Genomic DNA, 13,243 nt, shown 5'->3' on the forward strand with positions numbered 1-13,243 from the left:
TTCCTTGAGTTTTTATGTTAGCCACTCTAAAGCATGTAAGATGGAATCTCAGAATCATTTTGATTTGTGTTTCCCTGATGACTAAGGACACTGAACATTCTTTAAGTTTTCTGGTCCATTAGAGATTTCTCTGTTGAGAAGTCTGTTTAACTCTGTACTGATTTTTAATTGGGTTGTCTGGATCATTGGTGTCTATCTTCTTGAGTTCTTTGTATATTTTAGATATTAGCCCTGTGTCAGATATCAAGTTGGTGAAAATGCTTCACTAATTTGTAGGCCATCATTCTGTTCTTTTAGCAGTGTTCTTTGCCTTAGAGAAACTTTTCACTTTCATAAGGTTGCATCTATTGATTGTTGAACTTAGTGCCTGATCTATGGGTGTTCTATTCAGGAAGTTGTCTCCTACACTAATGAGTTCAAGGCTACTCCCTACTTTCTGTTCTATTAGGTTTAGTGTATCCAGTTTTCCTTTGAGGTATTTGAATCACTTGGACTTGAGTTTTGTGCAAAGTAAAAAATATGGATCTATTTGCATTCCTCTACATACAGAATCCAGTTAGACCAGCACCATTTCTTGAACAGGCTCTCTTTTTCCATTGTATGGTTTTGACTTCTTTGTGAAAATCGGAAATATCTAGCTATGTGGGTTAATTTCTAGGACTTGAGTTCAATTCCATTGATCAACCTGTCTGTTTCTATACTAATACCATGAAGTTTTCGTAACTATTTATCTGTAGTATAGCTTGAAGTCAGGGATGGTGATATGTAATATTTCCAGAAGTTGTTTGTTTTGTTTGTTTGTTTGTTCAAGATTCTTTTAGCTACTCTGGGTTTTCTTGTCTTTCCATATAAAGATGAGAATTGTTCTTTCAAGATCTGTAAAGAATTGTGTTGAAATTTTGATGAGAATCCCATTTAATCTGTATATTGCTTTTAGGAAGGTATCTGTTTTCATCATGTTAATCATACCAATCCATAAACATGGAAGCTATTTCAAACTTCTGACACTTTCTTCAATTTCTTTCTTCAGAAACTTAAAGTTCTTGTCATATAGGTCCTTCACTTGCTTGGTTATAGTTACACCAAGATATTTCATATTATTTGTGGCTATTACAAAGGAGGTTTTCTTCCTAACTTCTTTCTCAGTCCTTTTGTCATTCGTACAAAGGAGTGCTATTGACTTTTAGAGATAATTTTTTGTCTAGTCACTTTGTTGAAGTTGTTTATCAGTTGTCAGAGTATTCTGGTGGAATTTTGTTACATCTTTTATGTATACTATCATATCATCTGTGAATTGCAACACTTGGACTATTCCTTCACAGTTTGTATCCCCTTGATCTCTTTTAGTTGTCTTATTGCTCTAACTAGGACTTGAAGTACTATATTGATGAACTTCAAGGACATCTCAGAGAAAATTACCACTGCCTGTGATGCACAGTATAAGGGGCCCAATATGCAAAATGAAATGTTTCTGAAGATCAAGAAAAAAATGTGTCATAATGCTCGAAACAACAGTAATATATAAATGCTACAAACCCTGGTGTAAGTTTAGCACTATATATAGTCTAGTAAGACTGTATCTATTAACATCTACAAATAGTATCTGTCCAAAGGAAATTTAGAGCACTACAAGAAGACTTTCCATGGAACATAGAATACAGAGAAATTACAGGAATAATTTGAATAATCACTATCAAGAAATGAAGACAAAAACTTTCTATACAATTCAAAATTGAAATCAGTATTGTTGTTTTTAAAAGAAAATTCCAATCATTTGATTTTACCAAATGAAGACTCAAGAGCCAGATGATGGGTTGAAAGCCTGCCTGGCTTAGAGAGACAGAGAAAGAACCCAGCTGACATTCCTCCTCAGTTGTCATCCTAGAAAAAGAGTCTGCTTTCTTTCTCTACACAGTCTTAAAAACCCTTCAGATCGAGTGTTCCTCTTTTCTACTTCCTGTGTCTGTTTGACCTCTTGACTTCATCCACTCTATTTGTTTTTTTCTATGTAAACTCCCTGTCAAACAGCTGCTTTCTCTGCTTGTTAAACTACTGTTGACTTTATTTAATTTTGTTTGCAATTATCACAAAGCTCTAGGACTAAAGAAAGGTAGGTGCTAGGATAAGGCCACAGCACAACCAGAGACAGATTTTTCTAGTATACAATCTCACTATGTGATCAAATATCCTGCAACATAGGACCACTGTTTATATCTTTTGTAGTCTTATCTAATTATACAGAAAAATAAAGCAAAAACTCCACATGCTCATTAGTATATACGGAATATTTTCAAAATGCATCAATGACTTTATGATGGATGGCATTACCATGGATATTTATTATTTAAACCCACCTCAGGATTGTTATCTATTTTTACAGGTACCATCTGGACTCAGCATATCCTCAGCTTGATTTATTATGAGGGTCACCGGAACAAGACTGAAAACATATCAACAATAGATAGAGCACCATTCTTGGAGTACAATATTCATAATTTAGACTTCGCCAAAATGTCATCACCTCGCATCTTCACTTCCCACCTTCCATATTACTTAGTTCCAAAAGGTCTCAAGGAAAAAAAGACTAAAGTATGTAAGAGAGCTTATTACTTTTTGCATAGATAAAATACTTTAATTATTGGATAATATCATTACTTCAGAATTAGTTCTTGAGCATTCTTCCGCCAGTTTTCCTAGAATCTATGTCGTGAATGGAACTGCAGAGCCACACATAGCAGAGTACTCAACTGAAAGAGGTGGTGTTGTGTTTCTGAAGAAAATGAATAATCATGTATTGCTAAAATCAGAAAAGCATAAATTCTTATGTTTTCTTTTAGTAACTTGATACATCATGCTTAAATTTTCGTCAGTGTGGTAGTTATTGGATGATGACTCACACTGGTTTTAATGTGCATATCTGTACTTAATAATGAGATAAAATATGTTTGATATTTATTAGCTAGGATGAGTTATGATTCTGTGAAAGGGCTCTACTATGTGCCTAGATTTTTCATTACTATAACTTTAGTATAATTTTCGTACTGAATTTAGTTCTGTTACATTTGGATACTGATATAGTTATACTTGTGACCTTTCTTATGTTTTATAAATCTTTATAATTTTGTGGTTTAATTTGATTAGAATATTCTTATTTATAGTATCAATCATATCGACTTTTTAAAAATATAAACTCATTACTTAACTATTTTCTTTTTTATCATATTTTTATTACTTAAACCATTTTAAATTAAATATAATTTGGCCAATATTCTACCTCTTTCCCAAGTCCTTTCAGATCCTTTCCCCATCCCTACCACCCAACTTTAAGTTCTTCTAAAACAAAACAAAACAAAAACAAAAACGCTAATATAATATCGAGACTTTATTGAAGAAATTGTTCCTTATTTCAAGACTAGAATTATATCTATTATTGATCTAATACTCACAATATACTTGTCAATGATTATTCATTTCCCACATCCTTCCAGATTCTCTCCTTACTCCTATCCTCCCTACTTTAAGTTCTTTCTCAAAAGAAAAACCCAAATAAAAGTCTATCAGAACAAGACCTCACTTAAGAAATCTTTCCTTGCTTCAAGACAAGAAATATGTTTATTTTTGGTCTAATGCCTTTAATATACTAATTAGTTATTATGCATAATAGTATGATAGAATGTTTAAAATTTATTATTAATCAATATTACAAATACTGTCCCCCTCCCATTTACCCCATCACAGAGTCCCTTCCCATCCTCCTTCCCCTTCTCCTCTGAGAGTGTGGCCTCCTTGGGTATCCCACAACTCTGGTGCATCAAGACCCTGTAAGGTTAGGCACATCTTCTCCTACTGCAGGCAGAAAAGGCCACACAATATACTAATGGTTTGGTTCAGCATGTGTATGCTCTTTGGTTGGTGTCATAGTCTCTGAGAGCTCCCAAGTGTCTAGGTTAGTTGATTATGTTAGTCTTTCTGTGGAGTATCTATTTCCTTCAAGACCTTCAATTCTTTCTACAACTCTTCTGTAAGAGTCCCTGTCATCCTTGCAATTGTTGGCTGGGGTTATCTGCATCTCCTTCAGTCAGTTGATGGGCAGAGCCTCCAAGAGGACAATTATACTAGGCTCCTCTCTGCAAACATAAAAGAATATCATTAATAGTGTCAAGTATTGGGGCTTGCCAGTGGGGTAGGTCTTAAGTTGAACAAGTTATTGTTTGTCTATTCCTTTAGTCTCTGCTCCATCTTCATCTATGTATTTTTTTCAGATAGGACAAATTTTGGATGGAAAGTGTTGTGGGTGGGTTGGTGTCCTTATCCCTCATTGGGGGTCTTGCTAGGCTATAGGGGGTATAGGAGGTAGACTCTTCGTTTTTTTTTTTTTTTGTCCTCCCTCTCCCATCAAATTCCCTTCCTCTCTCTGCCTCCTATGACTATATTATTCACCACTTCTAATTGAGACTCAAACATCCTCGATTGTGTGAGCCTTCCTTCTTTTTTAACTTCTTTGAGTCTGTGGGTTATATCACAGGTATCCTGCACTTCCTGGCTAATATCCAGTCATCAGTACATACATACCATGCATGTCCTTTTGGTCTGGGTTATCTCACTCAGGATGGTATTTTCTAGTACCATCCACTTGCCTGCAAAATTTAAGATGCCCTTGTTTTTAGTAGCTGAATAGTACTCCATTGTTGAAATGAACCACATTTTCTGTGTCCAGAAACTGGGTTGTTTTCACTTTCTGGTTACTATGAATAAAACTGGTATAAACATAGTGGAACATGAATCCTTGTGGAGTATCTTCTGGGTATATGGCCAGGAGCTGTATAGCAAGGTCTCTAGTTAAAACTTTTTCCTATTTTCTGAGAAACTGCCAGATTGATTTCAAAGTAGATGTGCAAGTTTTTAATCCTACCAGTAATGTAGGTGTGCTCCTTTTTCTCCACATTCTCACCAGGATGTGTTGTTGTTTGAGTTCTTGATCTTGGCCATTCTGATTGTTATAAGATAGAATCTCAGGGTCATTTTGATTTGCATTTCCCTAATGGCTAAAGACGTCAAACATTTATTTAAGTGCTTCTTAACCATTTTAGATTCCTCTGTTGAGAATTTTCTTTTAGTGCTGTACCCTATTTTTAATTTGCCTTTTTTGGTTGGTTGGAGTCTAACTTCTTGAGTTCTTTGTATTTTTTTGGATATTAGCCCTCTGTTGCTTGTAGAGCCAACGAAAATCTTTTTCCAAATGGTAGGTTGGCATTTTGTCCTGTTGACATTGTCCTTTGCCTTACAGGATCTTTTCAGTTTTGGGAGATCTTATTTATCAATTGTTGATCTTAGAGCCTGAGACATTGATATTCTGTTCAAGAAATTGTCTCTGATACAAATGCATTCAAGGCTATGTCCCACTTTCTCGTCCATGAGGTTTAGAGTATCTAGTTCTATTTTAAGGTCATTGATCCACTTGGACTTGAGTTTTATGCAGGGTTATAAATATGAATCTACTTGTATTTTTCTACATGCAGACATTCAGTTAGATCAGCACCATATCTTGGGGGTGATTTCTTTTTTTTCAATGTATGATTTTGGCTTGTTTGTCAAAGATCAAATGTCCATAGTTGTGTGGGTTTATTTCTGGGTCTTCCATTCAATTTCATTGATCAACCTGTTAGTTTCTATGCAAATACAATGTTGTTTTTTATAACTATTGCTTTATAATACAGCTGGAAATCAGTGGTGATGATGCCTCTAGAAGTCCTCTTATCATTCAGAATTAGTTTAGCTGTCCTGGGTTTTTTGCTTTTCCAATGATGTTGAGAATTCCTCTTTCAAGGTTTTTAAAGAATTGTGCTGGAATTTTGATGGGAATTCCATTGAAACTGTAGATTTGGCTTTTGGTTAAGATGGCCATTTTCAGAATGTTAATCCTACTGATCCATAAGCATGAGATCTCTTTCTATCTTCTGAAATCTTCTTCAGTTTCTATCTCTAGGGACTTAAAGTTCTTTTCATGCTGAACTTTCATTTGCTTGATTGCAGTTATAACAAGATATTTTATATTATTTGTGGCTATTATGAAGGGTATTGCTTCTGAATTTCATTCTCAGCCCATTTATAATTTTGTAAAGGAGGGCTACTAATTTCTTTGAGTGAATTTTATAACCAGCTACTTTGCTGAAGTTGTTTATCAGCTGTAGATATTTTCTGTTAGAATTTTTGGGGTTGCTTATATACACTATCATATCATCCATAAATGGTGATACATTAACTTCTTTCTCTCCAATTTGTAACCCTTTGATCTTCTTTTGTTGTTTTATAGCTCTAGCTAGAATTCCAATTAGTATATTGAATAAGTAGGGAGAGAGTAGGCAGCTTTGTCTTGTCATGATTTAGTGGGACAGCTTTATGTTTCTCTACATTTAATTTCATGTTTGGTATTGACTTGTTGTATTTTTACTTTTACTATATTTAGATATGTGCTTTGTATCCCTGATCTGTCTAAAACTTTAACATGAAATGGAGTTGGATTTTGTTGAAGGGTTTTCAGCATCTAGTGAGATGATGACATGATTATTTTTTTTGCAATTTATTTATATAGTATGTTATGTTGATAGATTTTCATATATTGGACCATCCCTGTACTCCTGGGATAAAGCCTACTTGATCCTGGTGAATGTATTTTTGATGTATTCTTGGATTTGGTTTGCAAGAATTTTATTGAGTATTTTGACATTGATGGTCATGAAATTTTCTTTGTTGAGTCTTTGTGTGGTATAGGTATCAGAGTGACTGTGGCCTCATAGAATTAGGTAGCTAGTGTTCCTTCTGTTTTTTGTTGTGTGTAATAGTTTGAGGAGTATTGGTATTAATTCTTCTTTGAATGTCTGGTAGGATTCTGCACTAAGACTATCTGGCCTTGAAATTGTTTTGATTGGGAGATTTTTACATGACTGCTTTTATTTCTTCAGGGGTTATAAAACAGCATAGATAGTTTACCAGATCTTGATTTAATTTTGGTAAGGTGCATCTGTCTAGAAAATCATCCATTTCATTTAGATTTTCCATTTTTGTCTAGTACCTCAGACTTTTGAAATAAAATTTGATGATATTTTTTAAAGAAATTTCTCAGTTTCTGTTACAATGTTTCCCTGTTCATTTCTAATTTTGTTAACACGGATATTGCCTCTCTGCCTTTTAGGTATTTTTAGCTAGAAGTTTGTTTGTCTTGTTGATTTTCTCAATGATCCAACTCTTGGTTTTGTTGATTCTTTTTATTGGTCTCTTTTTTTCTAATTGATTGATTTCTGCCCTGAGTTTGACTGTTTCCTGCCATCTACTCTTCTTGAGTTTGTTTCTTTTTGTTTTAGAGTTTTCAGGTATGCTGTTAAATTGCTAGTAGAAGACTTCTCCAATTTCTTTATGAAGGCACTTAGTGCTATCAACTTTCCTTTTAGCACTGCTTTTATTGTGTTCCATAAACTTGGGAATGTTATGTCTTTATTTTTCTTGATCTCTAGAAATTCTTTAATTTCTTTATTTCTTCCCTGACCAAGTTATCATTGAGTTGAGAGTTGTTCAATTTCCATGAATATGTGGGCTTTCTGTTGTTTCTGTTGTTAAATTCCAGCCTTATTCTATGCTGATTTGATAAGATGCAAGGGTTTGTTTAAATCTTCTTATGTCTTTTGAGGCTTATGTTGTTCTTAAATATATGGTCAATTTTTGGGTAAGGTTTAATGAGGTGCTGAGAAGAGGTATATTCTTTTGTTTTGGGGTGAAAATTTCTGTAGATATATGTCACTTCCATTTCAATCATAGCCTCTGTTAATTTAATTATTAGTCTGTTTAGTTTCTCTTTCAATGACCTGTCCATTGGTAAGAGTGGAGTGTTGAAGTCCCTCATTATTATTGTAGTGGGTTCAATGTGTCATTTGAGGTTTAGTAATTTTTTTTTAATGAATGTGGATACTATTACTTTTGGGACACAGATGTTCAGAACTAAAGTGTCATCCTGGTGGATTTTTCCTTCAATGGATCTAAAGTGTCCTTTCCCATCTCTTTTGATTACTTTTGGCTTGTAGTATATTTTGTTAGATATTAGAATGGCTACTCCAGTTTGCATCTTCAGTCCATTTGGTTGGGAACCTTTTTCCTGCCCATTATTCTGAAGTAGTGTCTTTTTTGTTGCTGAGGTATGGTTTTTGTATGTAGTAGATTGATGGACACCATTTAAGTATCCAGTCTGTTAGCCTGTGTCTTTTTATTGGTGAACTGAGTCCATTGATGTTGGATACTGATAACGAATGATTATTAGCTCCTGTCATTTTGTTGTTGGTGGTGATTGTGTGTGTGTGTGTCTCTCTGTGTGTGTGTTTCCCTTACTTTGGTTTTGGTGTGAGATTATTAATTTCTTGTGTTTTCTTGGATGTAGTTACCTTCATTGTATTGGAATTTTCCTTCTAGTATACTCTATAGGGCTGGATTGGTAGAAAGATATGTTTAAACATTGGTGTTGTCATGAAATGTCTTGGTTTCTCCATCTATGGTGATTGAAAGTTTCACTGGGTATAGTAGTTTGTGTTGGCATCTGTGGTCTCTTAGGGTCTGCAAGATATATGTATAAGATTCTCTGGCTTTTATAGTCGCTGTTGAGAAGTCAGGTAAAGTTTTGATAGGTATGCTTTGTATGTTACTTGGTCCTTTTCCTTTGTGACTTTTAATATTCCTTCTATGTTTTGTTCATTTAGTGTTTTCATTTCATTACGTTGCAGGAGTATTTTCTTTTCTGGTCCAATTTATTTGGCTTATAACCATCTCCTTCTTTAGGTTATGGAATTTTTTTGTCTATGATTTTGTTGAAGGAATTTTCTGGCCCTTAGAATGGGAATCTTCACCCTCTTTTAGTCCTCTTGTTCTTAGGTTTGGTCCTTTCTTAGTGTTCCAAATTTCCTGGATGTTTTGTGTTAGAAACTATGTACTCTTTCATCTTTTTGACATAAGATTTAAGGTCTTACTCTTCAGGTGTGTTAGGACATCCAGGGCTTGCTGTAGTAGAGAGCTAGCTTCTGATTGTGTCATACTGTACTAGCATCTGTTGATTGTGTTCTTGTAATTTTGGGCATTTTCTTTGACCAATGTAACATTTTCTTCTATGATATCTTCTATACCTGAGATTTTCTCTTCCATCTCTTATATTCTGTTGGATATGATTGAGTTTGTAATTCCTGTTTGATTTCACAGGTATTCCATCTCCATGGATGCCTCCATTAATGCTTTTTTATAGGTATTATTTCCATGTTTTAGGTCTTGGACTGTTTTATTCAATTCCTTCACCTGTTTGATTATATTTCTCTTTATTTCTTTAAGGGATTTATTTGTTTCTATCTGTTTGATTATGTTTTCCTGTGTTTCTTTAAGATATTTATTTATATCCTCTTTAAAGGCCTCCCTCCATCATCTTCATGGGATGTGATTTAAGGTCAAAACCTTGCTTTTCAGGTGTGTAAAGGCATCCAGAGCTTTCTGGGTTCTGATGATGCCTATTGCACTGGCTTCTGTTGATTATGTTCTTGCACTTGCCTTTTAACATCTGCTTGTTTCTGGTGTTGGCTGGTCTGGTAGTCTCTCTGGGAGTAGTAAGCCTCTGGTTGCCCAAGATAGCTTCAGTATTCCCTGGATGTAGCAGCGCTGTGGGGTGGTATGTAGTTTGCTGATCCATGATTGCAGGTAGAGGTCTAGGTGTGAAGGAAGATGGACCTCTCATGAATTTTCTTTCTATATGTGGGTACAGTTGATGCTTGTACCAAGATAACATTTCATTTAAAAATATTTTCTATTTATTTCCAGTATTACCTTTGCTATATATCAAATATCTCAGATAAGTCAATCAATGTCATTTGTTATAGCCTTAAGAAAAATGTACTTACTGTGTTCACCAACTTTACAAATAATATAATTTCTAGAAAGGTGACTTGTTTTATTGTACATGTATCAAATACTATGTAAATAAAAATATTCATTCATGTTTTATAGTATGAAACAAGTTCATAACTAACAAAACTTTCATAACTATTACCTGGATGAATATAAAGATGTCTTTAGAAAATGAATTATATAATTGTTCAGAACTTAATAGGATAACTAAGAATTACTAAAGCAACTTTCTATTTTTTCTGCAGATTCTTTATATTTACAGAAATCCCAAAGATGTTTTGATCTCATTTTTTCATTTTTCAAAATGGGTGGTTACCTTTGAACCTATAGATACCATAGACAATTATGTGGAAAAATTTCTAGATGGAAAAGGTAACAACATTTATCACTCTCACTAATATAAAAAGGAGAGATGACACGTAAACCATTTCAATGTAGGGAACATTTAGCAAAGAGATCGGGGGGCCAGTGGGATGCATATATAGAGTAATAATAATTTTGATCAACCCAACCTAATGCAGAACAGTTTTTCAGCCATTGGTAGGACCATGTGACAGTTGTTAACTTTACAATGCTGTGTTAAGTAGGAGATATTTTGTAAGACCATAAGATGTTTACAAATACTTTATTGATTTTCCCCCTAGCTTACGCCACAGGAAGAGTCATGCAGCTAAAGTTGAGAGTGAATGTGTACTCTGCATAGCATACACTTGGAAGAACACTGAGTTTTTCATTTTTCCTTTAACTGAAAATCAAGAATGAATTAATCTGACAGCTGTATTTCTTAACAAGCTAATTACCCAATAACCTTACAGAAATACTAAGATTTATTAAAATTTCCTTGAGAAAAATACTAGGCAATTACTACTCCTTTCTAAAGCTCCAAGTTAGTCAGGTTTCCTCACAGACTATATTCTCAATCAAAGTACTTGAAATTTATCATCCTTTCTTGATTCCATTCTCTTCTCCACATGTTTTCTTCACTTCCCCTATAGCTCCTTCCTCCTCTCCTCTTTCTGTTTCTAACCTTCTTAGAATCAGAAGTCCCACCTATTCTGTTTCTAAAGCTTTGTTTTGGCTAGGCAGATTTTATTGGCAAGGCACAGAATGAAAGATAAGGAAAGTTCATGAAAATTTGATGTAGGAGCTTCTAAGAGTTAATATAACAAAGCCATATTTAAGGAACAGAAGAGTAAACTTTACCCAGTATTTGAAAATATTGTGACTACACAAATAATTTCTTTAAAGTAGTCATATAGACATTCAATTATAGGGGTTTCATTTTGATTCCTGATGGTCTAAACAAGCAAAGAAAACAAATTGAGTTTTGTGTTCAGTATGCATAATGCCTTCACTTTGGTCCTCAGTAACTTGTCCTTCAGTTGTAGGAAGCCGTTGGTTTGATCACATTAGAGGCTGGTATGAGCACAGACATGACTTCAATATAATGTTCCTGAGCTATGAAGATTTGAAAAAGGTAAGATGTCTTTGAGTTTAAACCACACACTACCAGGTATCCTCATACCTTGCTGCTCCTTGGTCTTCCTGTTGAAGGACGTTTCTGACACCCAGGTCCTCTTTTATGGACTGATGTGTTTCTGGACTGTCTTCTCCCTGTAGTGATCCCTTGGGATTCTTACTAGTGTAGCTACCTGTGTCAATAAAGACAATCTTACATATTTAGGGTAGATTTCCCTTTTAAAGAAATTATCAGCCTTCATTTCAATTAGTAGATTTGTTGTTTTATTTCCATCTATGAACATAGCATGGACTGGCAATCACTCTCTTACACTTTCACCCTTTCCTTGCTCAGGAGTCTTCATAATTCCTAGTAATCATAGTTCAACATTAAAATGACAAGTTGTTTGTTTGTTTGTTGCTTTTTGCTTTTCTATGTGGGAAAGAGATGTGGCAACTATTTCTCTGCATTGACTGGTTTCACTTAATCTGGTCTTTTAATGTTCATCTATTTTCATCAATAAGTTTTTACCTTTCTTTGTGTATTTTTAAATAATACTCAAATATATATATATATATAATGACTTTTTTTTCTTTTCTATATCAAACCAGTGCATGCCTTGACTATAGAGAAAGTGGTACAGCATTGGATGATAATAGGGTTGAGTATGGTGATGCTATTTCATTGGCTATATAACTAGTAACATGGTCACTGATCATATGGTGGGCTCTTTTTAATTATGAAGATCTACACTGTTTTCCATGGTTTATTCCCTCAATGTCTCATCTGGTATGTCACCTTGAATATCTAGTTATTTGGTTGTTTTGTTTGTTTCTATGCTGGTGATTGAAACCAGAGTCTCATACTAATGTTCTACTAACATAAATTCCCAGCCAGAAGCAAGGGTTTTGAACAATTTTTAATTTTATATTTTATCTCCTTGAATGTAATACCCAGAGTTATGTTGAATTTTTCAGTAGTTTTAACATGTTTTTCTATTTCTATCATCATATTTTCTGTTTCTTCTTGACCATGTTGCCTTACTTTTTTTGTCCCTTCATGTTCATTGTACAAAAAGTTATTTGTAGAAATAAGTTAATTGCTATGAGATTGTTATCATATGGGCCATATAACTTTCTTTCACATGATCGATTACAAACAAAAACACATAAGGCAGCAGCAAGCCCTTCCTTTAGAAAGCCCTTCCTTTAGAAAGCCCTTCCTTTGTTCCCAACAGTGATCAGCTTTGTGTTATTTGGAGACTATTGTGGGTCAATCTGTCTAAGGCTTAGTAGTTCTCATATGGAAAGCATTTTAAGTTCCTCTGCACTGATGTTTGTTGTATACTCAGAAAGGAAATAGAAACATTTAAAGACATCTCTTCTCATCATGAAAAATTAAACTCTCTGAGAACAAATTATAAGATCTTTTCTTTTTCTTGCCATTTGTCCATTGAACTGCAACTCCTCATTCCCTCATTGTGGTGTCTTCAAACCGTCTATTGACTTGCCATCATGTTTCACTTCAAAGGAAAACAGTTTTATCCTTTTTACCTTCTTTTCTTTTCTTAAATTTATTTTCTACCAAGTTCTTAGGTTGGAATACCCAAACACTTTTATTTACACCGTCACATTTTCTCATTTCTTGTCCTTCTCCTCCCCCAGTCCTTAAATCATCATTTTCCTCTAGCTAGTTCCATTTTGTTCTCCAGTCAGTCCTGCCACCCCTGCTTGCTTTCTTGGTACATGTGTTCTACAACCATCTTTATTACTCACTTTTCATAATTCCTTCTCATGAGCTCCTCTCTATTTTGTGATCAAACCCACATAAAAATGCATACTCATGTATATAATTTTA

General features: G+C 34.3%; 1 protein-coding gene across 3 annotated transcripts in view; it reads left to right on the forward strand.

Annotated features, from left to right (window-relative positions):
- The window catches only part of LOC114634049 (amine sulfotransferase-like), a 71,624-nt gene that overhangs the window by 8,756 nt on the left and 49,625 nt on the right, over positions 1 to 13,243 (forward strand). For all 3 annotated transcript variants that reach the window (XM_028782680.1, XM_028782678.1, XM_028782679.1), the window contains 3 exons: positions 2,381 to 2,589; positions 10,173 to 10,299; positions 11,310 to 11,404. In XM_028782680.1, coding sequence (XP_028638513.1) covers positions 2,381 to 2,589; positions 10,173 to 10,299; positions 11,310 to 11,404 — 431 coding nt within the window. The remainder of the gene's footprint in view (positions 1 to 2,380; positions 2,590 to 10,172; positions 10,300 to 11,309; positions 11,405 to 13,243) is intronic.

This window comes from Grammomys surdaster, unplaced genomic scaffold (assembly GCF_004785775.1).
Source record: "Grammomys surdaster isolate TR1022 unplaced genomic scaffold, NIH_TR_1.0 842, whole genome shotgun sequence".
NCBI lineage: Eukaryota > Metazoa > Chordata > Mammalia > Rodentia > Muridae > Grammomys > Grammomys surdaster.